Below are 18,658 nucleotides of genomic sequence, written 5' to 3'. Positions count from 1 at the left end.
TGGGAAAAGGAGAGTGATACCATGCAGACTAAATGTGAATTGAGTTGTCAGTCTTAGTATGAAATGAGGAATAACTCAAGGTCATTAGTGTAGGATTAAGCTATGTGCCTGAATGACAGACACCTAACTGGAATCTAATACTGGAATTTAATAAAATAACCACGCGTAACTTTTTTATCAGAGATCTGAGAGAAAGAAAGCTTTTGTTTAACAGGTCTTCTACAGTTACGAATTTTCCAGTAGAGATTTTTGTACAGTATTTAAAGTATTTATGAAGTAAATAACAAACATTGCAATAATAATGTTTGTTTGTCTTTTGGAAGCTATTCGCTATACTGTAATTCAGATCTGTAATTTCCAGTATTGACTGTGGTACTTATGTACACTGTATTAATTTCCTGTGATCCAGAATGATTAGAATGCTTATGGAAGACCTGATTTGCATTTTGTTTTTAACCAAGGAGATATAATGGTGTGCTATTGGAAGCCACTCTCTTATTAGAGAGCCATCCTGCCAACTGAGCTAAACCGACCCCCTTTGGGTTGCTATTGTGGTGTGTTAACAGCATAAAATATAATAAAGTAAAAATAGCAGTATTTGCAGATTGTTTACTGGGCTAGACCTGTCACCAAATTTAAAATGTTTCCAGGAAAAATTGATAATGCACAATGTATATATTGTACAGTATACAATAAACTGCTAATACACAGTCATAACTATAACAGTACAACGCTCAAAGAAGAGTGTCTACATGGGTTTTTATACACCAACCTACCTTGCTCTTCCCCACCAGGTAAAGGGCTCACACTCATCCATCCACCCACAGGTACACATAAGTATCCACACACAGACACGTGCAGCAACTGTGCGTGTGTGGATTTGTGGATCTACTGTCATATTTTGTCATGGCTGAATTTTGAAGGGAACACTTGTATAACTTTTTCCAAAAGGAAGATAAACTAATGAGTGACAGTAAGACCCCAAAGTTGCATGAGCACCTGCCATGCGAGCCAAATGAATGGAAGACGACATGTCTATAAGTTGTTCATGATCATTGTATATATGTCTCCTTGCTACACTTTGGCTCATTAATTGTGCTATCACGTGGCCTCATTTTAATGTATGTAAACTGTTAGAACTATTAAAGGCTGTATTTTTATGATTTGTATCATTTTAAAACTTACAAGTAAAGGGCAGATTTTCCTCTTTTAGTGGATAAAATTACTTGTTAGAGTGGAAAACAAGGTGAGACTGAGAGAGGAATATCTGGCTTTTGGTTTATTTGAGGTCATATTGAAAAGCAATGAAATTAACATTTACAAATTATGACATAATCTCCACATTTATTTATCATCTTGCATAAATTTTGTCTTTTCAGTTCCTTTCTGGATTGAAAGTTTGTTTTATTTAAGTAATACTAACTTTTTTTTTCTAATTTTGTAAGAGACTACATGGACCAGGAGTTGGATAGCATTGAGGGTGAGAGTTGCAGCCGAACCCCAAATTCTCCACCCATCTCCTCCACTACGAGCAGACTGGACCCAGAACAAGATCCACTACTCATCCAGAACTCAGGTGATAATTTCTCTGTGCCCAGAGATCTTATAAGTATTTGTAGGTAAAGTTCATTATCCTGAAACTTTGGAGTACTTCAGAAAGAACCTACATTTTTTTAACTGTGTTGTCAGTTCATTCTGGTCTTTGTTTCTTTTTTGCCTCTGGTTTAAGTATAATTGCAGCAATTTCCTTCTTCCAACTCTGCTGTCGCAATCTATGACCTGCTGTTCATATGCAAACTTCTGATCAATATCTTGTAACGCAGTTAAATTGATCACTTAATCTAATGCACTTCATATGTGCCTTAGATTGAGTCTCTGAGGTGGATTAGTACTTGTGATATTCCTGCCAAAACATTGGCTGGGGACTGAGGTTATTTTATTATTGCATCATGTTTTTTGTTTCTCAGTTGGGTAGACATCCCAGATTTAAATTTAGACCTGTTATGTATTTTTTCCAAATGTCTTTGTGGCCTTTACGTTAGTTGTACCTCAAGGAAAGTTCTTTCTAATTTAATTCTATGCGTATAGATCACAAGGTAAGCATAGGAGTAAATCATGTGGCCTGTTGTATATACAAATTAAAAGTAGAAGTGGGCTACTTGGTCCTTCAAGCCCACTCTACCATTCAATAACATCATAGTTGATCTGCCTGCTTCACGTTCCCATCTACATCCATTAACCTTTCACACCATCGCTTATCAATAATCTATCCACCTCTGCTTAAAAATATTCAAAGGTTCTGCATTTGTTAACTTCAGGAAGAAATTTCCAAAGGCACTCAACCCTCTTAGAAAGGATTACTCCTTATTACTGTCTTAAATTTGTTTTTAAATAGTGACCCATACAACTAGTTTCTCCCACAAGAGGAAACATCTTGTCCACATCCATCGTGTTGAACCTGCTCCACCGTTCATGGTTGATCTTGACCTTCGCCTTCACGTCCTCATCACTCTTCCTTGATTCCCTGAGAAACTAACAGTCTGTTAATCCCAATCTTAAGTGTAATTAACACTGGAGGATTCAGAGTTTTCTGGAGAATCCAAAGATTCACAACCATTTTGAGTGAAACACTTTCTGCTCATCTCCATCCTAAATGATTGACCCCTTATGCTTAGATTCTGATGCTGTGTTCGAGATTTCCCAGCCTGCAGGACTAAGCTTGGTGCCCTGTCCAGCGTCTTCAGAAACATACATGTTAATTCTTCCAAACTGCAGGAAATGCAGGATCACTTTACTCAGCCTCTTAGCCATCCTGGAGACCAATCTGATCAACCTTTGGTCTACTGCTGCAATGCAAATATATCATCTTACATATGGAAATCCAAACTACGCACAAAGCCTTGTGCAATTGGAGCAATGCTTCTTTATTTCTGTACGACAGTTCTCGTGCAGTGAAGGCCAACATGTCATTTGCCTTCCTAATTTGCTTGCTGTACCTGCATACTAACTTTATTTTTCTTGTATGAGCACAATACAGTTTGTTTGAACATCAACATTTAGAACCTTGACAGTTTTTAAAGAAATATTCTGCTTTTATATTCTTACACCAAAGTGAATAAGTTCACAATTTCCCTCATTATACTCTATCTGCCATCTTATTGACTACCCATTTAACCTCTCTATATCTCTTTGCCTTCTCTCTGTGTCCTGCTCACAACTTAGGTTTTCAACTGGCTTATCAACAAATTTAGATATGTGATTGTCACTTTGCCTATGCTCTTTATATAGATTATAAATACTGACCTTTGAAGCACTCCATTAATTCCATCCTGCAAATATCTAGTGTTTGCTCAATAAACTAAACTTCTATTCATGCTGATACATTATTCACAAATTCATGAGCCCTTATCTTGCCTATTAACCTTCTGTGTGGCACTTTATCAAATGCCTTTTGGAAATTCAGATATATTACAACTTGTGGTTTCCCTTTGAGAATAAGTTCATCTGTGTTGATAATGAGATACTCATATGTCAAATTATTGAATTGATTTGTTTTTGGTACTTATTCCTTACTACCCCGCCACATTTTGTTACAGAACAGCAAGATGTCGAAATTGCAGTTTGCACCATGAGTGGTAACAGCCAGATGTTTGAGTACTGCAATTCTCCAGTGAACCGATCCGAAACTAGTTGTTCGCTGGAGCCCATCTGTGACCAAGGAAGAGTTACACCCACTCATGACTGTGATACTGTTACCTTAAGTCAAGCAGAATCGGGGTTTTTCCAGCTGGAACTGGATCAAGTCATTTTGGATAGACCAGCATTGGAGATGTCCACAAAAAAATTGAAGATGGATTTCTCTCTGCCGAAAACATTCAATCCCGGACTGTCTGATAACCCTGACAGTGTGGATTTTGAAAACCACACTTCACACATTGCTCAGGCAAAAATGTCTGTTGCTGTGACGGATTTTGGAAGCATTGATGTTGGAGATGTGAACAGCTTGCTCAGTGCTCATACATTGCACCACCCTGCAACTATTCATTCGGAATCGTTATCTCAGTGAGAGCTAGGTGTCTCGCAGAATATTTTATTTATATTTTACTTTAAAAGTTACTGGAAATCTAATTTTTGACATGACATCAGTGATGTCTTATATTTATTTACAGTGTGTATTTGTTTCTTGAGAGGAAAGAACCATTTATTTTTGGGCCCAGATACATGAATAAGATCTGACCCTGTTTGGATGGTACATGGAGAGGAGATTTTCCTCACACTTTATAGAGCAACCTTTTTCACCTATTCAGTTTTGTATCGTCTTGTCTGTGAAATTGGATTCATGATGATATCACCTGCAAGTCTCATTCATGACATTTATTCTAGTCATAGACATGATCATTTTTTTAATTGTGCGCAATGTTTAAAATCCAACTCCAGTCATTTCCTGCATCTCTAAGAAGCTAATCAGTGTTCTTTTTGGACAAGGGTGTGTGTGCATTTTGTGTGTGACTGATTTCTAATTGTATCTTTGATTAAACCAAACCATCTTAATGGTGAAGGAAGCTACTTTCATGGCTAAGAAAGAGAAACACGGAAAAGCTAAGTTTATATTAGGTTTGGGAAAAAATGAACTATTCAGTTTTAATGAAATCCTGTTTCATATCAGCTGTTTGTCTGTCCCCTTTTTGGATCCAGCAACTAGAGCTGAGCCAACCTTGAACTATTTTGAACTGATACAAAATAATGATCTGGGTGCCAGGTGAGAGCACATATTATCCAATCACTAGAACAAGGCTAGTACTAGGGATTGCTGAAACTGGGTCCCAGGGACTCCTTATACCAAAATGTGTAGCTGTGGCTGTGTTGAATTAATGCCACAAGATGATGGTTTGTGGTAAATATTTTGCTGTACATCTAGTGTTAATAAAAGGGTACTGCGTGGACCAGAAAGGATTTGTATTTCCATGAACTTAAGGATTGTAGAAATTTGGCATTTCTTTTATGTGAATGCTTTGCACCCAAGTGAAGACTCCATTCTTTCCCCACAGCCACCCTCCCCTTCCAAATCCCCCAAATAAAAGTAGAATCTCTTTCAATAGTTGACATTCACCAGCTTCTTTCTAGAAGCAATTTAGAAGCTAAGTATACATGCCATGGTCCAGTTGGGATTCGTTCACTGCTTTATCCATCCTGCTGCAGCCCAATTACCTGGTCATTAAATGCTTAGAATGGTTTCAGTTTTGGAAACATGTTTGGTTTGCCACAGATTCTAAGCCTAAATACTGTGGGACTAGAATACTCGTAGTTAAAATCTACATTCCTCACTGGGAAACATTGATTAACCCAATATGTTTTGTGATTGAAATTCTTTTCCATCAAATAAAGTTGAAAGAGGTTTCTGCACTATCCTTTGTTAAGCACTGCCGTGTAGGGAAGCGATTTTCAATGTGCTACAGTTCAATTGCAACCTACATAGGTAGTGATGCAACAACTTTTTGAGTTTTGGGCGGTTGCTGTACCTTTGCCTCTAGGATTTTTAATAATGTAACATTTAATAAAACAAAATTTTAATGATCTTGCACTGAAAAGATTCTGTGCACTCAAACATTGCTAGTTTTCACTCATACTATATCAGTGTTACTTTAAAAACAAGCCTGTATGTTCATTAATCAAGTTTGCCAACTCTTTTGGCAAGACTGCTGCAGACTATTGCACAAAGGATAATGCATTTAAAGCCATTTGAGTTATATTTTAATTTAAATATTGCTGAAAATCTTAGTTGACATAAAATCACTTGGCCAGGCTAAAAATCACTTGGCACATCCAGCCAAGCTAAAGACTTGCCACCTTAAACTATTGCACACTCAGTCTTATTTATGTTGATCCCACGGCCCCACTTAATGTTAAAATAACTAGCAGTATGTTGTTATTTGCTGTTCAATATTTTTAAATAACCCTTAAGAGTCACTTTGTAATTCATTTTGCATACAACTCAGTAAGACCCAGTCAGTTGTCAAAATAAGAATTTCTCTCAAGTTGCAGAACACTTGACGTTTGTGGTAGTTTACTTACCAGAAAATGTTTTTCTAATTCAAATTAGTATTTTCTTTTAAATGCTCGTACATCCCTGAATGTTTAGAGCTATTCATTATTCAGGCTAACTTAGTTTGAATGTCACTAGGCTTTATTCTTTTGTCACAGTCATATGCTGGCAATCTGAGGGCTATAACAATAAATGCATGCAGTAGAGCTTAAATCCTTGAATGAAAAAAAAGTAGGTAAGTTTCCTTTTTGTTTAATGATGCCAACCTTTGGCTGAGTAATAGCAATGTGTTCAGTCAGCACTCAAACTTTATTTTATATCTAAAGCTCATAACTGTAAGCTTCATTATGATATTGAGGCAGTTGTGTTGTCAAAAGCACCATATTCCTTTCAAAACATTAAACCTTTCAGGCGAATGCAAAATGTCCCATTGAAATTATTCCAAAATCAGCAATTGAGTTTTCCCAATGTCCTGGCCAGTATTTGTCACTAAATAAATTATCAGTCAATTATTACTCTTTGGAAGTAACAATGCTATGATTTATTGGGGGAAAATATGAAATTTCCATTGTCTGACCTACTAGTGATAGGTTCTGCTTAGTTCATCTCCCTTCCTGAGTAAAGATGAAGAGTGTGTTTGGAGTTGCATCAAACACCAAAGTTCACTGCCATTAAGTTGTGATTCACTTTAAATTGTAATTAAATATTTAAATAGTTCAAGTTGTACAGTCTCATTTGCAATATTATGTACAATTTTGTTACTCCCCCATCCAAAACAAGAACCATTTTAATTCTTAAAATTTAGATTTTGCAATGAAGTAAAAATTGTATATTTGTGCTGCTAGTTAACAGCAGGCTCTTTTGTTTTAATTTTTATTTGAATCAGCTATTAATTGAAATTCTCGTCTAACACTGAGGAGGCACAGATCTGCATGAAACCCTCTATCATGTCTATGGCAGAGTACTTGACAAATCTTCTGCATTTTTATCATTATTTTTCTTATTGTGTTCCAGGGAGCACAATGTAATTCCAGGATAATTGTTCCCACACAAACTATGCATTCTGCCATTAAAGGCAAACATTTATAGCTCCGAGCACAATAAAAGTCGATCTGATGAGACAAAATTAGAGAGAATGAATTTGTTATGTAAGAGAAATTCATATTGTGAACTCTGTGTGAACAAGTATTAAAAGTCTTTTTAACAAGTATTCTGAATTTCCCTTGTGAGTCCCACTATGTTTATTGGGAAGCGGTCCATTAATTTCTAGGAGCATAAATTTAACTAAACCAAAGTTCTGCTGTTAGAGAAGTACATCAATAAAATCCTCTTGCAGGAATGAAAAAAAGAGATTGACCATAATGATAACAAGTTTTGTAGGAAAATTCTTTAAATGTTAAGTTGTGCTGCAGTTTAATATGTCTGTTATGGTCACTTCTGTGGGCAATGTAATCATAGATGCCTGTATAAAATACAAAGAGTATAGAATTGGAATGTTCTCAGGGTCATTCTTTTTTGGTGTATTGGGCAAGTTTTCTGTAATTGTTAGAAATGTCCATATTCTAACAACCACTTATTTCAAATGGTAGTCTAATGAATTCAAACTTGCGTTGTTACTACATAGATGAGTTGTGACATCTGTGAAAATATGGTGTGGGAATAAGGATGAGGCAAACCAAAAATTCTGAACAATGTTGATATATAAACATGCATAATGTTCACCAATGTCCAAACTTACCACTCACTGGCATATTACAACTTTAAAAGTGCCCCAGGGCCAGTAGGGGGCAGCTTGTGTTTCATGTTTGTTATGGAGTCTCTGTCCTATTGAGCAGCATTTGCTGTTGGAATGAAACTTGATATTTTCTGAATGGCCTGATTCCTTTGTGACTTTTTATTTCTCTCCTGTGCCAGCATCTGAATAATGTTCTTATATGTATAAACTTGAGCTTCTTAAAGGATGGATGTGATCTATCACTGACATTTATGGAAAAAAAAGAGGCTTGGTTTATGGTGTACTGTCTTTGTACTTTATCACTTGCAAAGCATGCCTGTTGTCTCTTTGGAATGCAATTCTTCTTTTTAGCCAGATTCTGCCGGATCTCTACTCCCCTGGGTTTGAGTATTCAGCAGCAAATCACAGGGAGATGCAGTATTGAAATGTGCAATGTCATTTTCAGGTCATTAATTACATAGAAAAGCAGACTATTATTGTTGATCTTTTGCAATTGTTTGTAAGTTTGGGAATGTAATGTTTCTAGCTGCCAAAGTATTGGAATTTTCTTTCCCATCCAAGAAGAGCCACTGGGCACACAAACCATTCTTCTGATTAATACTGCTGACTGGGAAAAATCATTAATAAATAGGCCCCTCTTGCACACTTTTCTAATTCACATAATATTTAAAACTGACTGATCTGACTTTGTTGCAAACTCTCCGTGTTCATTATTTTCAGAGCTGCTTTAAAATTGATGGAATTGAAAGTTTGGTGCAGCTCTAAGGAAAGTGATTGTATTAAAGACTTTTGTCAATCAAGTCTGTACTGATTGTTCCTGTTGATAGGTTTTATATATCTTACCATTTAACCTTTGCATTATTTACTCATGCACTCTATGTACACATTTTTTAAATTTTTTTTTCCCACTGTTGCTTTGCTGTTTCCTCTTATTTTCTATTTGTGCCATGGACTCTCCATCTGCATCTCTTTAACCCTGTCATATGGTTACGATGAAAATGTCTGGTCCCCCAAAGATTTTACGTTCTTTTAAAATAAATCTTGTAGCAAGATAACCAAATGGCAAATATTATTTTTGTCCAACTTAATTTATTTTTTTGGAGGTTGTGGAGTGAGAGACAAATAATTAAGAGCCAGGAGTGAACGTGTTTGCATCTTAATTGCATTGGACCTATCAGTAAAGCATTTTCATTTATTGTGGCGCTGTAATCAAAATCACATCATGAAGTCCATAAATATTAACAAATCTCATTAACCTTTGAAGAGACAATGGTCAACTCCACAAGGCCAGCTGAGACGTTGAACCATTTAGTTCAGAACTATTCAGGGGAGAAAAATTGGCCAGAGTTGTAAAATATAAAAAGGTTAATACTATTGAATTAGAGCAGCTTAATAGTCTGCAATCTTTGCCAAGTTTGTATTTCTGAAACTGACAGTGGGTATTTACAGTTTCCACAAACTTCAAATAGTCTATGTAAAAAGAAAAATCAACACATTTTTAATAAAGCTGTAGGTGTTCATGCAATGGTTAGAAGCAGCAATAAGTCACAGCCCATGGTGTATTATATTGAGAGAAAATGGAAACTTTATTCTTGTTCTGTGTAGTATAGCCTGAACTAATAACAGATGTATTTTTGTGAGAATATTCTACAGGGAGGTAGACTTCCAATGCAATATAATCATTTAATATTGTGACATTGAAACAATTTCTAATGGCAGAATAACTGGGTATTTGGTTTGTTGCTGCATCATATCTGTCTTGTTCTATTATACGGCACCTGATCCTCCTTGTCATTGATAGACTGAATTATAAGATTAGAAATTAACATTGTATTTGTGCATTTTCAGTATTTTAATTCGTGCAAGCCATTAATTATTTGTGAATGACATTTAATCCCTTCACTGGTCTGATGAATATTAATAAACATAACACCAGCCTAAGTATATCTTGTTCAAACCAAAATTAATTTTAAGCCTGTGAAAAGATCAGTGTTTTCTAAATTTCAGTCTGTGCATTTGTATCAGTCAGACTTCAATGGATTCACTAGAAATTGTGCATCAATTTCGTAGCCAAAAGCAAGGATTTTCATACTGTTACAATGGGCATTATGAACAGCAACCTATTAGCTTAGTTGATCTTACCCTCAGGTGTTGAATCCCAGTGGCTGATGATCCAACTCCCCATACCTATTTTGGTTAGGATCTCAGAGGAGAATCAGCCAGGGAGGGAACTAGGAATTTGGAGTCAGGTGTACAGTTCAGGGTGTTAGAAGGGGATTCACTTCAGAAAAATAAGGTTTTGGCTGATATTTTCCTTTTCAAAGCATCTTGGCTGTTCTTGTACTGTAGCCAGGAACACATCGAGAAGTCATGTATGTTGCAAAGCATGTGGTGCATTGTAAAATTGTGCATTTACTCTATATTTGTACTAATTGAAACAAAAGTACTGTTTTATGGAAGAAACTAATAAGTGTGTGTTTTAAAAGAGGAAAAAAGAACTGTCCTGCTGCTACTACTGTATCATCCTCTGTTATTTTATCTTGATGTGCAATCCCTTTACTATCTCTCCTTAATACTTCATTATTGGTTGTCAGGAAAAATACTGCCTTCACAAGATGAGCACAAACTGAACCCAAAATTTACTCAATCTTGTGATTTTTGTTTTGGTTTTATAAAGAAAAGCTGAATTCATAAGTTCTGACAATTTTTCAATTGTACTTTTGGTTTATATATACATGTATAGCAATTTTCAATGTTTTTAAATTTCAGATGTTGGAATCAGTCTTTGGTATTTGGTCCAACTCAGTATAAAAAGACCAAGGCTTGAAAAGGAGTTTTTGGGGAAGCCTACATTTGAGATAATCTGTAACAAAACCTACTCTGTTCATGTGCTACTTGCCATATCCTCCGTGTGATTTAGTTTTCCTTTTGTACCACTCTCCGTATGCATATAAGACAAAGCGCATATATCATTCAAAAACTAAGATTGTTGTCCAGTTTAAAAATTGATCTGCATCTCCCGATAACATACCAAATTGATCCAATGAGTAACCAAACAGATTAGGAGGATGCTATGTACTCATCTGATAACAAGTAGGGAAGCAATTAAAGTGAAGTGCCCCTGGGTTAGGTTGCCAAAATCAGTAAGGGTTTCTGCTTCTGATTTCTATGTGATCCTTATTACAAGTGCAGAGGTTGAGTGAGGAAATGGGACTAAACCTCACGTGACCAATACCTTGCTTATCTAAGTTTACACCTTGTGACTTGGGTGAAGTATTCAGTAGGCAGTTGGCAACTGTGAAATTACCTACCAATGATTCAAGACTTCTCTCTAGAGATGGAGGAAATACGGTACAGCAGATTGCTAATTTTGGATTTTTTAAAAGTAAAATGTGCATTTTTCAGAGACGTTTAAACTATGTGTATATTTTTAAAACAACATTCATTGCTTATTGTTACTAGTTATGTTCTTGAAAGGAATCAAATTTTATAAATATGTGGAAGTTTTCTTTTGGATATTTTAAAGAACAAAATTTGTACATTAAGGAGGACTAGTGATATGTATGCATTCCTTACTGATAACTTATGCTCCGGGTAAAATGTGACTGGCTTAAATGTGTTTGATCTACAATGACTATATTTTTACGTTTAAAGTTGAAACAACACAACTGCCATTTGTGCAGATTTGTCTTGACTAATCTAAATATGCCTTTTTATATATTAGCTGGACTGGAGAAAGTGTAAATGGATTAGACACTGCTTTCATGCATGTTACATGTATGTGGCTTCACTATGAGATAGTATAAGGACCCAGTATTTGGACAGCTAGTTGCACATTCATAAGTTGCAACATTCCTTGTATGTGACTGCCCTCTATTACTCTCGGACTGTGGCTTTGCCTACAGCTCAGCACTAAAAGTCTGAAATGTATAAGAAATTCCTGTTGTAAAGAAGAAAAATAGTGGTAAAATATTTTTGATGTTACTTTGTAAATATAAGTTATAAGGCTCATGCTGTAATGTTAAAACTCCTGTAGTTTGTATGTTGTAGATTTCCCGGACTGCCTAGGTTGCCAGAAAGAAGCACTCTGCTGCAATCTGGGAAGCAACCACTAGATGGTGAAATATATTTATTTTTGTGGTCATTTAGCTGGTGAAGTCTACACTACACTTTATAAGGTTGTAATGGATAACAACATTCTGTGCCTGTAAAAGTTTCTATTCAGGACATTTAAAGAACTATCAAGGACATTCATCCTTTGCAGATCTGCCCAGGCTGATTTCCAGAAATGAGTTTTATATTGCACAGTATTTTATACTTCCACTAAGAGTACTTTGTTCATCAGCCGTCATCAAACCAAGAGAAAAGTCTCTCTGTTACATATGTATTTTATCACTATCCATTTTACTCCCATTTCTCTGATTTGTGTAAATAGGTGGAGTAACATACATTCCTCATTATAACATTTCAGTTCTCTCAAATTTGACATTTTCAGTACTACTTATTGAGGAATTTGCTGCATTATATAATTTATGATTACATTTGAACCATGTCCTTTAAAAAGACTTTTCTTAAATTTTATTTTATTAGATTTTATTCCAAATTGAGCTATAAGTGAGCCCATTTGTTCAGAGTGTTTCTCTTTAAATAATGCACATTTCACTGTGATGTAATTATAATTTTATTGTAGTGTTTAATACATTGTGAACTATTTTGAAAATAAGATGATTACAATGTAGTTAATGTTTTGCACAGTTATCAGTTGACCCAACATATTTAGATTACTGTGTTACATATTAATGCCCTTTTGAAACCTTCAAAATAGTTAGAAATGTTGAGAATTCTGTTTAAATGCAGAAATATATGTCATTGTAAATTGTTAATTCCAGCCTGCACAGGTCTGTAATAATGTGCCTACAATGTTGCGCTCAGAGTCCAAGAAATGAAAGCCCAGTACAGTGATGAAAGCAGGCACTTTACAAGTATCTTATATCTTCATTATTGCCTTATAGTGAATTTTATCTTATGATTTTGACACTTGAGTGCTGTCCATTGTTGTGAAAGATTCTCAGTCCATTGCCAATGTGAATGGAGTTCTATGAAAATGCAAATCGTGTCATTATACTATCTATAACTAGAAATATTTGAAATTTATTAACTTATTGGAAATAATTGCAGTGTTGGTTGTGTGAGACCATTTGTTTTTCAAATGTAGCTACTTTTAAAACAGTGGTATCTTTGCAAAGATTAGAGTAGGAACTTTGCTTTCATAGAGGACATAGCTGATCTAAATATCAAATTGTGTGCATGAATTGGGGGGAAGAAAGAGAACACTGTCATTTGAAAGAAGCTAACATAGCCAGGTTTCATCAGTTCATGAATATGTCATGCTCACCTGTTTGTTCATTGCAAATAACACGTTGTTTTTGAATGAACAGCACAGATGATGGAGGAGTGTGTGTGTGGCTTCTTGAACATGGATAGATCAAAGAAAAATCTGAAAAAGATTTGTCTAATATCTGAAATGATTTTGAATAAAAGTGGTAAATATGAAGATAATGCAAGAAATGTTTCATCAATGAGTATTTGTGTACATTTGGAATGGAGAGATTGCAAGCTGTGAAATCTTTACTCACATGAAATAATGCATTTTGAAATTGTCATTAGTGGCATTTGTTTTCAGTAATTGCTGAACTTAATCACTGCTACCCTTCAAATGAAAATCGAGGGTACGAGAATGAAAGTCATCTTTGTATGCCATCTAATAGCTGATTGTAAGTGGCAGAAGTCTGGATGAATGTAGTTAGGAGGGAGGTTAAAGAGAATTGTTCTTGTACGAACCTAACAGAGTGCAAAACAACTGGTACTTCAGTTGTGAGAAAATATTTCAGAAACTCGGTGGCACCTATGGTGGTCATTTGTTTCAGAAGTAAAACTTCTCAGTTGAGTTATGGTGATTCTCCATTTTCAAAGATTTCTGTATTTTTTTAACCTGTTTATTTTAATCTGTCAATTGTCAAAGTAACACAAAGTTGAATGAAAACCTGTTGGAGGTAAAAGTTATGCTGAAAACAACTGAGATGTTGCTGTTAACTTAGACTTCTGAAAAAGTGCATTATGTGAAATACTTCTTCCCACTGAAGTTTCCAAAAGCTGCTTCAAATTCGAGAATTTACTATACATATTCATACAAAGTAATAAATGCGTTGTAACATTTTAATGTTTCAACACGGCCAGCCACAGCAATTTCTTCTATTTCTTTTGCCAAGTTTTTTCTATCTGGCTATTTTGTGCATGTACTGTAATTGCATCCTTGACTTTCACATGTAGGTTGCAGAAGGCTAACTACACAGTAACTGAATACAGTACACTGAACACAGTACATCCTGTGTGTGAAATTGATGTGGGTCACAACCTGTTGATGCGAAATAACAGCACATGATCAGTCTGATTTGATACTTAACTCAGTACCTCAGTAATCTTGGTTCATTATCCAGTTTCTCTACAGTTTTCCTTTATAGGAAGGAGTATTTATATCTAAAATTTCTTAATGTACTTTTGAAATTGTTCTTTATTCAGTTGAAATAATTGAAAGTAATGTAGACTTCCCTCTCAAACCGTGACCAGTTTAGTATTGTTTGTCTGCTGTGAAAAGCCTATGTTTGTCATTTTGTACTATACAATAAAATCTTGATAAATAAAATAACTTTGCTAGCTTGTTTGACCTGGTGATATATCACTTTGCGTAGATTTACCTCCTTTCCATTCCTTATCTCTCTTTTTTGAAACAAAAAGTATAAGCCATTGAAAAGAACTTGGAGAAGAAAAACGTAGTTAACTATCAGCACAACTGCAATATATAACATATAATTGAAGCAATGAACTCCCAAGACCATCTGTTTTTGTTAAACTGTTATTATCTGTTACGTGTTTTTTTTTGAAAACCTGTAGCACAATCTTGCAATACTAAGGTTATCTCCCCCTTTTGACCTCCCATTTTAGTTGCTTTCTGTCTTGCCTGATCAACATCTTGGTTTCAAGTTACTTCTTACCTCCCAGTTGATGTACCTTTTAATCCCATTTTCTAAATTTATAATTCAGTGTGTCAGGCTTCCAACCCCACCAATCAAATGTTTACTTAAATCACATAATTCCTATATTATAGATATTTATACAATGTTTCTGCTCCAAAACCATTCTTCTATCACGTCTGTATTGGTCTCTCTAACAATGTGGATATGGCAACACATTTATTCCCACTCTATTACCCAGGAGCTTGTAACACATGAATACTGGGTGAGAAAGCTTTATTTCCGTAAGAATGGCAAAGTTAGCACATCAATGAAGCCTCAGAAGGAAATGCATACAAGAGCACTAAACAAGTGCAAGAATTGTTACATTTTTAAAAAAATTACGGCTGTTAAGTCCTGAAGTGTTAACGTTTTCTCCGTGAATATTATCCAAGTTGCTAAATATTTTCAGCATTTTCAATTTTTATTGCTAAATTAACTGAACAATGAAACACTGCTGTAGGAGACTCGGATACAGCACTAAGTATTTTGCTTTAAAATAAAACATTTTTAAATGAGGATGACAACGATGCTTTACGAAAAAGGTCACAAAACATTTCTATTTTTTTCATTGTCTTCTGAGTCTACTGCCAATTATTTAGTACTAACAAACTTAGAATTACACATTCCAAATTAATGCAAAATTAATCCAAATATTCTCATATGTACAGAATTGAAACACAAAGGACAGGTACTTTGGCAAGGGGATAATGTTACTTTCTGTTTAATTGCTGATACAATTCTGACAACAGAAATTGGAAACGTGTACAGTAGGATTCTTGTGGTGCAGTGCTATTGTCTCAAATCCAGTTGTAAAGGGGTGTCATACCATGAATGAATATGTTGATTAAAAATATGTGGAAACCTGTAAATGTTTGATGCTTACTAGAGTTCTTGCTGAATTACAGAGAGGTTCTGACTTCAAGGGTTGTGCACAATATTTCCCTAGATATTAGTGCAGTGGTAGATATGCCTGTTTGACCAAAGCATAGCTCAAGCAATGAGCAGAGGATATAATTTTCAAGCTGCTGGATTTGCGAGCTGATAGACGTAGGCAAAAGGGCTGAGGTGTCAAGGGAGAGAAGGACTTTGTGGAGAAGAACATATCCATCCGCAGCATCAAGGGAACTGTGTGTCAGATGTCCACGTTCCTGTAGGAAGGCCTCTACTGAAATCTGCAGCCAAGTGCAACCTCAGAACAGGGCAAAGACCCTATTGCCAGTGGCTGTTAAGGTGACCATGCCCATGACCTTTTATGTGTCCGGCTCCTTCCAGTCTGGAGCAGGCGACAGTTTTCTATCCAGTGTTGCAAAATGGAGGTGATTGACCCTCGCTCAGAGGGCGTTGACTATGATTCATTCTCTCGTGCCAGATAACAGCAAGCAAAGTGATACACAGCCTCAGTGCACCTCAGACAAAAGTAAATCCACTCCTTCAAATCCACTCAGGCAGTAGTTTTTTATTAAAATGCCAGACATGAACCTAAATACTATAGCTGATTTAACCAAGTAACTCAAAATGCCTTTTTGCAATGTTGGCAATGTTTAGCTGATGAGAATTGGGGAACTTAGAAGAAAGAGGTGATGTTATTGAAACATACAAGAGACTTGACAGGGTGAGTGTGTAAATGTTGTTTCCCCTCATGGGACAGTCTAGCAGCAGAGGGCATAACCTCAGAATAAGGGTTTATTGCTCCAGTTTCCTCACACAGTCCAAAGATGTGCAGGTCAGGTGAATTGGCCATGCTAAATTGCCCATCGTGTTAGGTGCATTAGTCAGAGGGAAGTTGGTTACTCTTTGAAGGATTGGTGTGGATTTGTTGAGCTGGAAGGCCTGCTTCCACACTGTAGGGAATCTAATCTAAAGGAGTCACACATTTAAGACAGATGAGGCATTTCTTCTTGAATTGGAAGGGTTTAGAGGGATATGGGCCAAATGCTGGAAAATGGAATTAGATTAATTTAGAATATCTGGTGGGCATGGACAAGTTGGATCAAAGGTTTTGTTTCAGTGCTATATATCTCCTCAGGCTGTCAGACTCTGAGGGTATTGAATCTGTGGAATTCTTTACCACAGAGGACTATTGAGGTTGGGTCATCAAGTGTAGTGAACGCTCAGATTTTTAATCCGTGAGGAAATCAAGGTTTATGGGGGAAAGGCAGCAAAGTGAAGTTAAGGAATGATGGCTCAGCCATGAAGAAAGTTGATACCTGAAACGTTGACTTCTCCACCACCTGAGGCGAAAGTGAGTACTGCAGATGCTGGAGATTAGAGCCGAGATTACGGTGGTGCTGGGAAAGCACAGCAGGTCAGGCAGCATCCGAGGAGCAGTAATATCGACGTTGATTTTACTGCTCCTCTGATGCTGCCTGATCTGCTGTGCTTTTCCAGCAGTGTTCTCCACCTCCTGGTGCTGCCTGGCTTGCTGTTTTCTTCTATCCTCCTGTTTTGTCTACTTATGATCTCATTGAATAGCAGAGCAGACTCAGTGAGTGAGTGGTCTACTTCTACTCCATATTATTTTAAATAAAAACAAAATGCTCAAGAAACTCAGCAAATCTGGCAGCTTTGAAATATGGTGAGATAGCCAGAACCAAAAAAAACTGCAAATGCTGAACACCTGAAATAAAATCCTAAACACACTGCAACCGGGGCAAAAATGGGACAAGTTAATATTTCAGATGTCAATGTTCAGAACTAGAATGTGAATTTTATTTTATTAACCTATATTTCTAATCAGCCTGTTCAGAAATGTTATTACACATCTCTGGAGACGTTAACCCAAATAGAGGGCCCAATGTGCAAGTTTTTGTAAGGGTGAGGAAAATGTGAGAAATTTACAGTATAAAATAATTTAGTGAAGAAATGGAGATGGCTAAATGGCAAATAATCTGAAACAAATGGAGCCAAGATGAGAGAAATTGGACACATCAAAAACACAAATTAGGCTTAGGTTTTGTGAATGGTTGGGGCAGGTGTAGATGGAGAGGCGTAGTGTGAAACCCTGACAAAGCGGGGAATGTTTAAGTAAGCCAGGATTCTGGGGGTGAGGAAAGATAAAAATCAGCCACGTGGTACAAACTACTCAATCAGTGCTGTATAAATGAACAACCTCATCATGGGCATTAGTGTACCCTGCTGCCTGGTATTCCTGCTTCATAATACACCATGTTCTGCTGTATTACGTTTCGGAAATGTGAATTTGCTATGGCACAATTGACGAACTGGGGACACTGTTTCTAAAGCGCAAACTTTTAAAGCAGGTATTGGTTATAACATGATTCCAGCCCCATTAATTTGAATGATGCTTCCCATTAGGCGATTTTCTTATAACACTGAATGCATTAGAATGGAACTACCGCGTTATAGCAGAACCGGCTGGTAGGCTGAATATTAATAATGTGACAAACATCAATATGAAACATGAATAGTTGAGGTGAATGAACAACGCTATATTATTCCCTTCACCAGGGGACCAATTGTAGTCTCAGCAGGAGTTCTAGCGCAATCCAAAATGCTGAAGAGTAAATAGATATGTATTACTGTTTCATAAGTAAAATATTTGTGCTCCAATAATGTAAAATGGCTGCAGATAATTAAATGGGCAATGTTAAAAAGTGCAGATCTGAGGAGCTATACTTGAAATTACAAGGCACTCTGTGCATTTCCTATTTTAATTTTCAGATACATTCGCAATTATATTTTGGGGATACCAATCTGATTGAAAAGTCTGAGTTTTACCAAGAATCAGTGAAGTGTCATTTTCAGGAGTTACTTGGAGGCTTTCTCTCTCTGAGCTCCAGTGATTAT

At 36.2% G+C, this 18,658-nt stretch overlaps 1 protein-coding gene across 2 annotated transcripts in view; it reads left to right on the top strand.

Moving 5' to 3' along the window:
* Positions 1-14,497, top strand: part of LOC122565054 (mesoderm induction early response protein 2-like) — a 90,326-nt gene extending 75,829 nt beyond the window's left edge. For both annotated transcript variants that reach the window (XM_087976016.1, XM_087976015.1), the window contains 2 exons: positions 1,446-1,576; positions 3,597-14,497. In XM_087976016.1, the coding sequence (XP_087832142.1) occupies positions 1,446-1,576; positions 3,597-4,066 (601 nt within the window). In that variant the 3' untranslated portion in view covers positions 4,067-14,497. The remainder of the gene's footprint in view (positions 1-1,445; positions 1,577-3,596) is intronic.
* The last annotated feature ends 4,161 nt before the right edge of the window (positions 14,498-18,658 follow it).

The sequence above is a fragment of the Chiloscyllium plagiosum genome, unplaced genomic scaffold (genome assembly GCF_037043375.1).
Source record: "Chiloscyllium plagiosum isolate Xiang-an unplaced genomic scaffold, Cpla_swu_hap1 HiC_scaffold_28, whole genome shotgun sequence".
NCBI classification, from domain to species: domain Eukaryota; kingdom Metazoa; phylum Chordata; class Chondrichthyes; order Orectolobiformes; family Hemiscylliidae; genus Chiloscyllium; species Chiloscyllium plagiosum.
The sequence above is the reverse complement of the archived record's forward strand: the minus strand, read 5'-3'. Positions and strand labels throughout refer to the sequence as shown.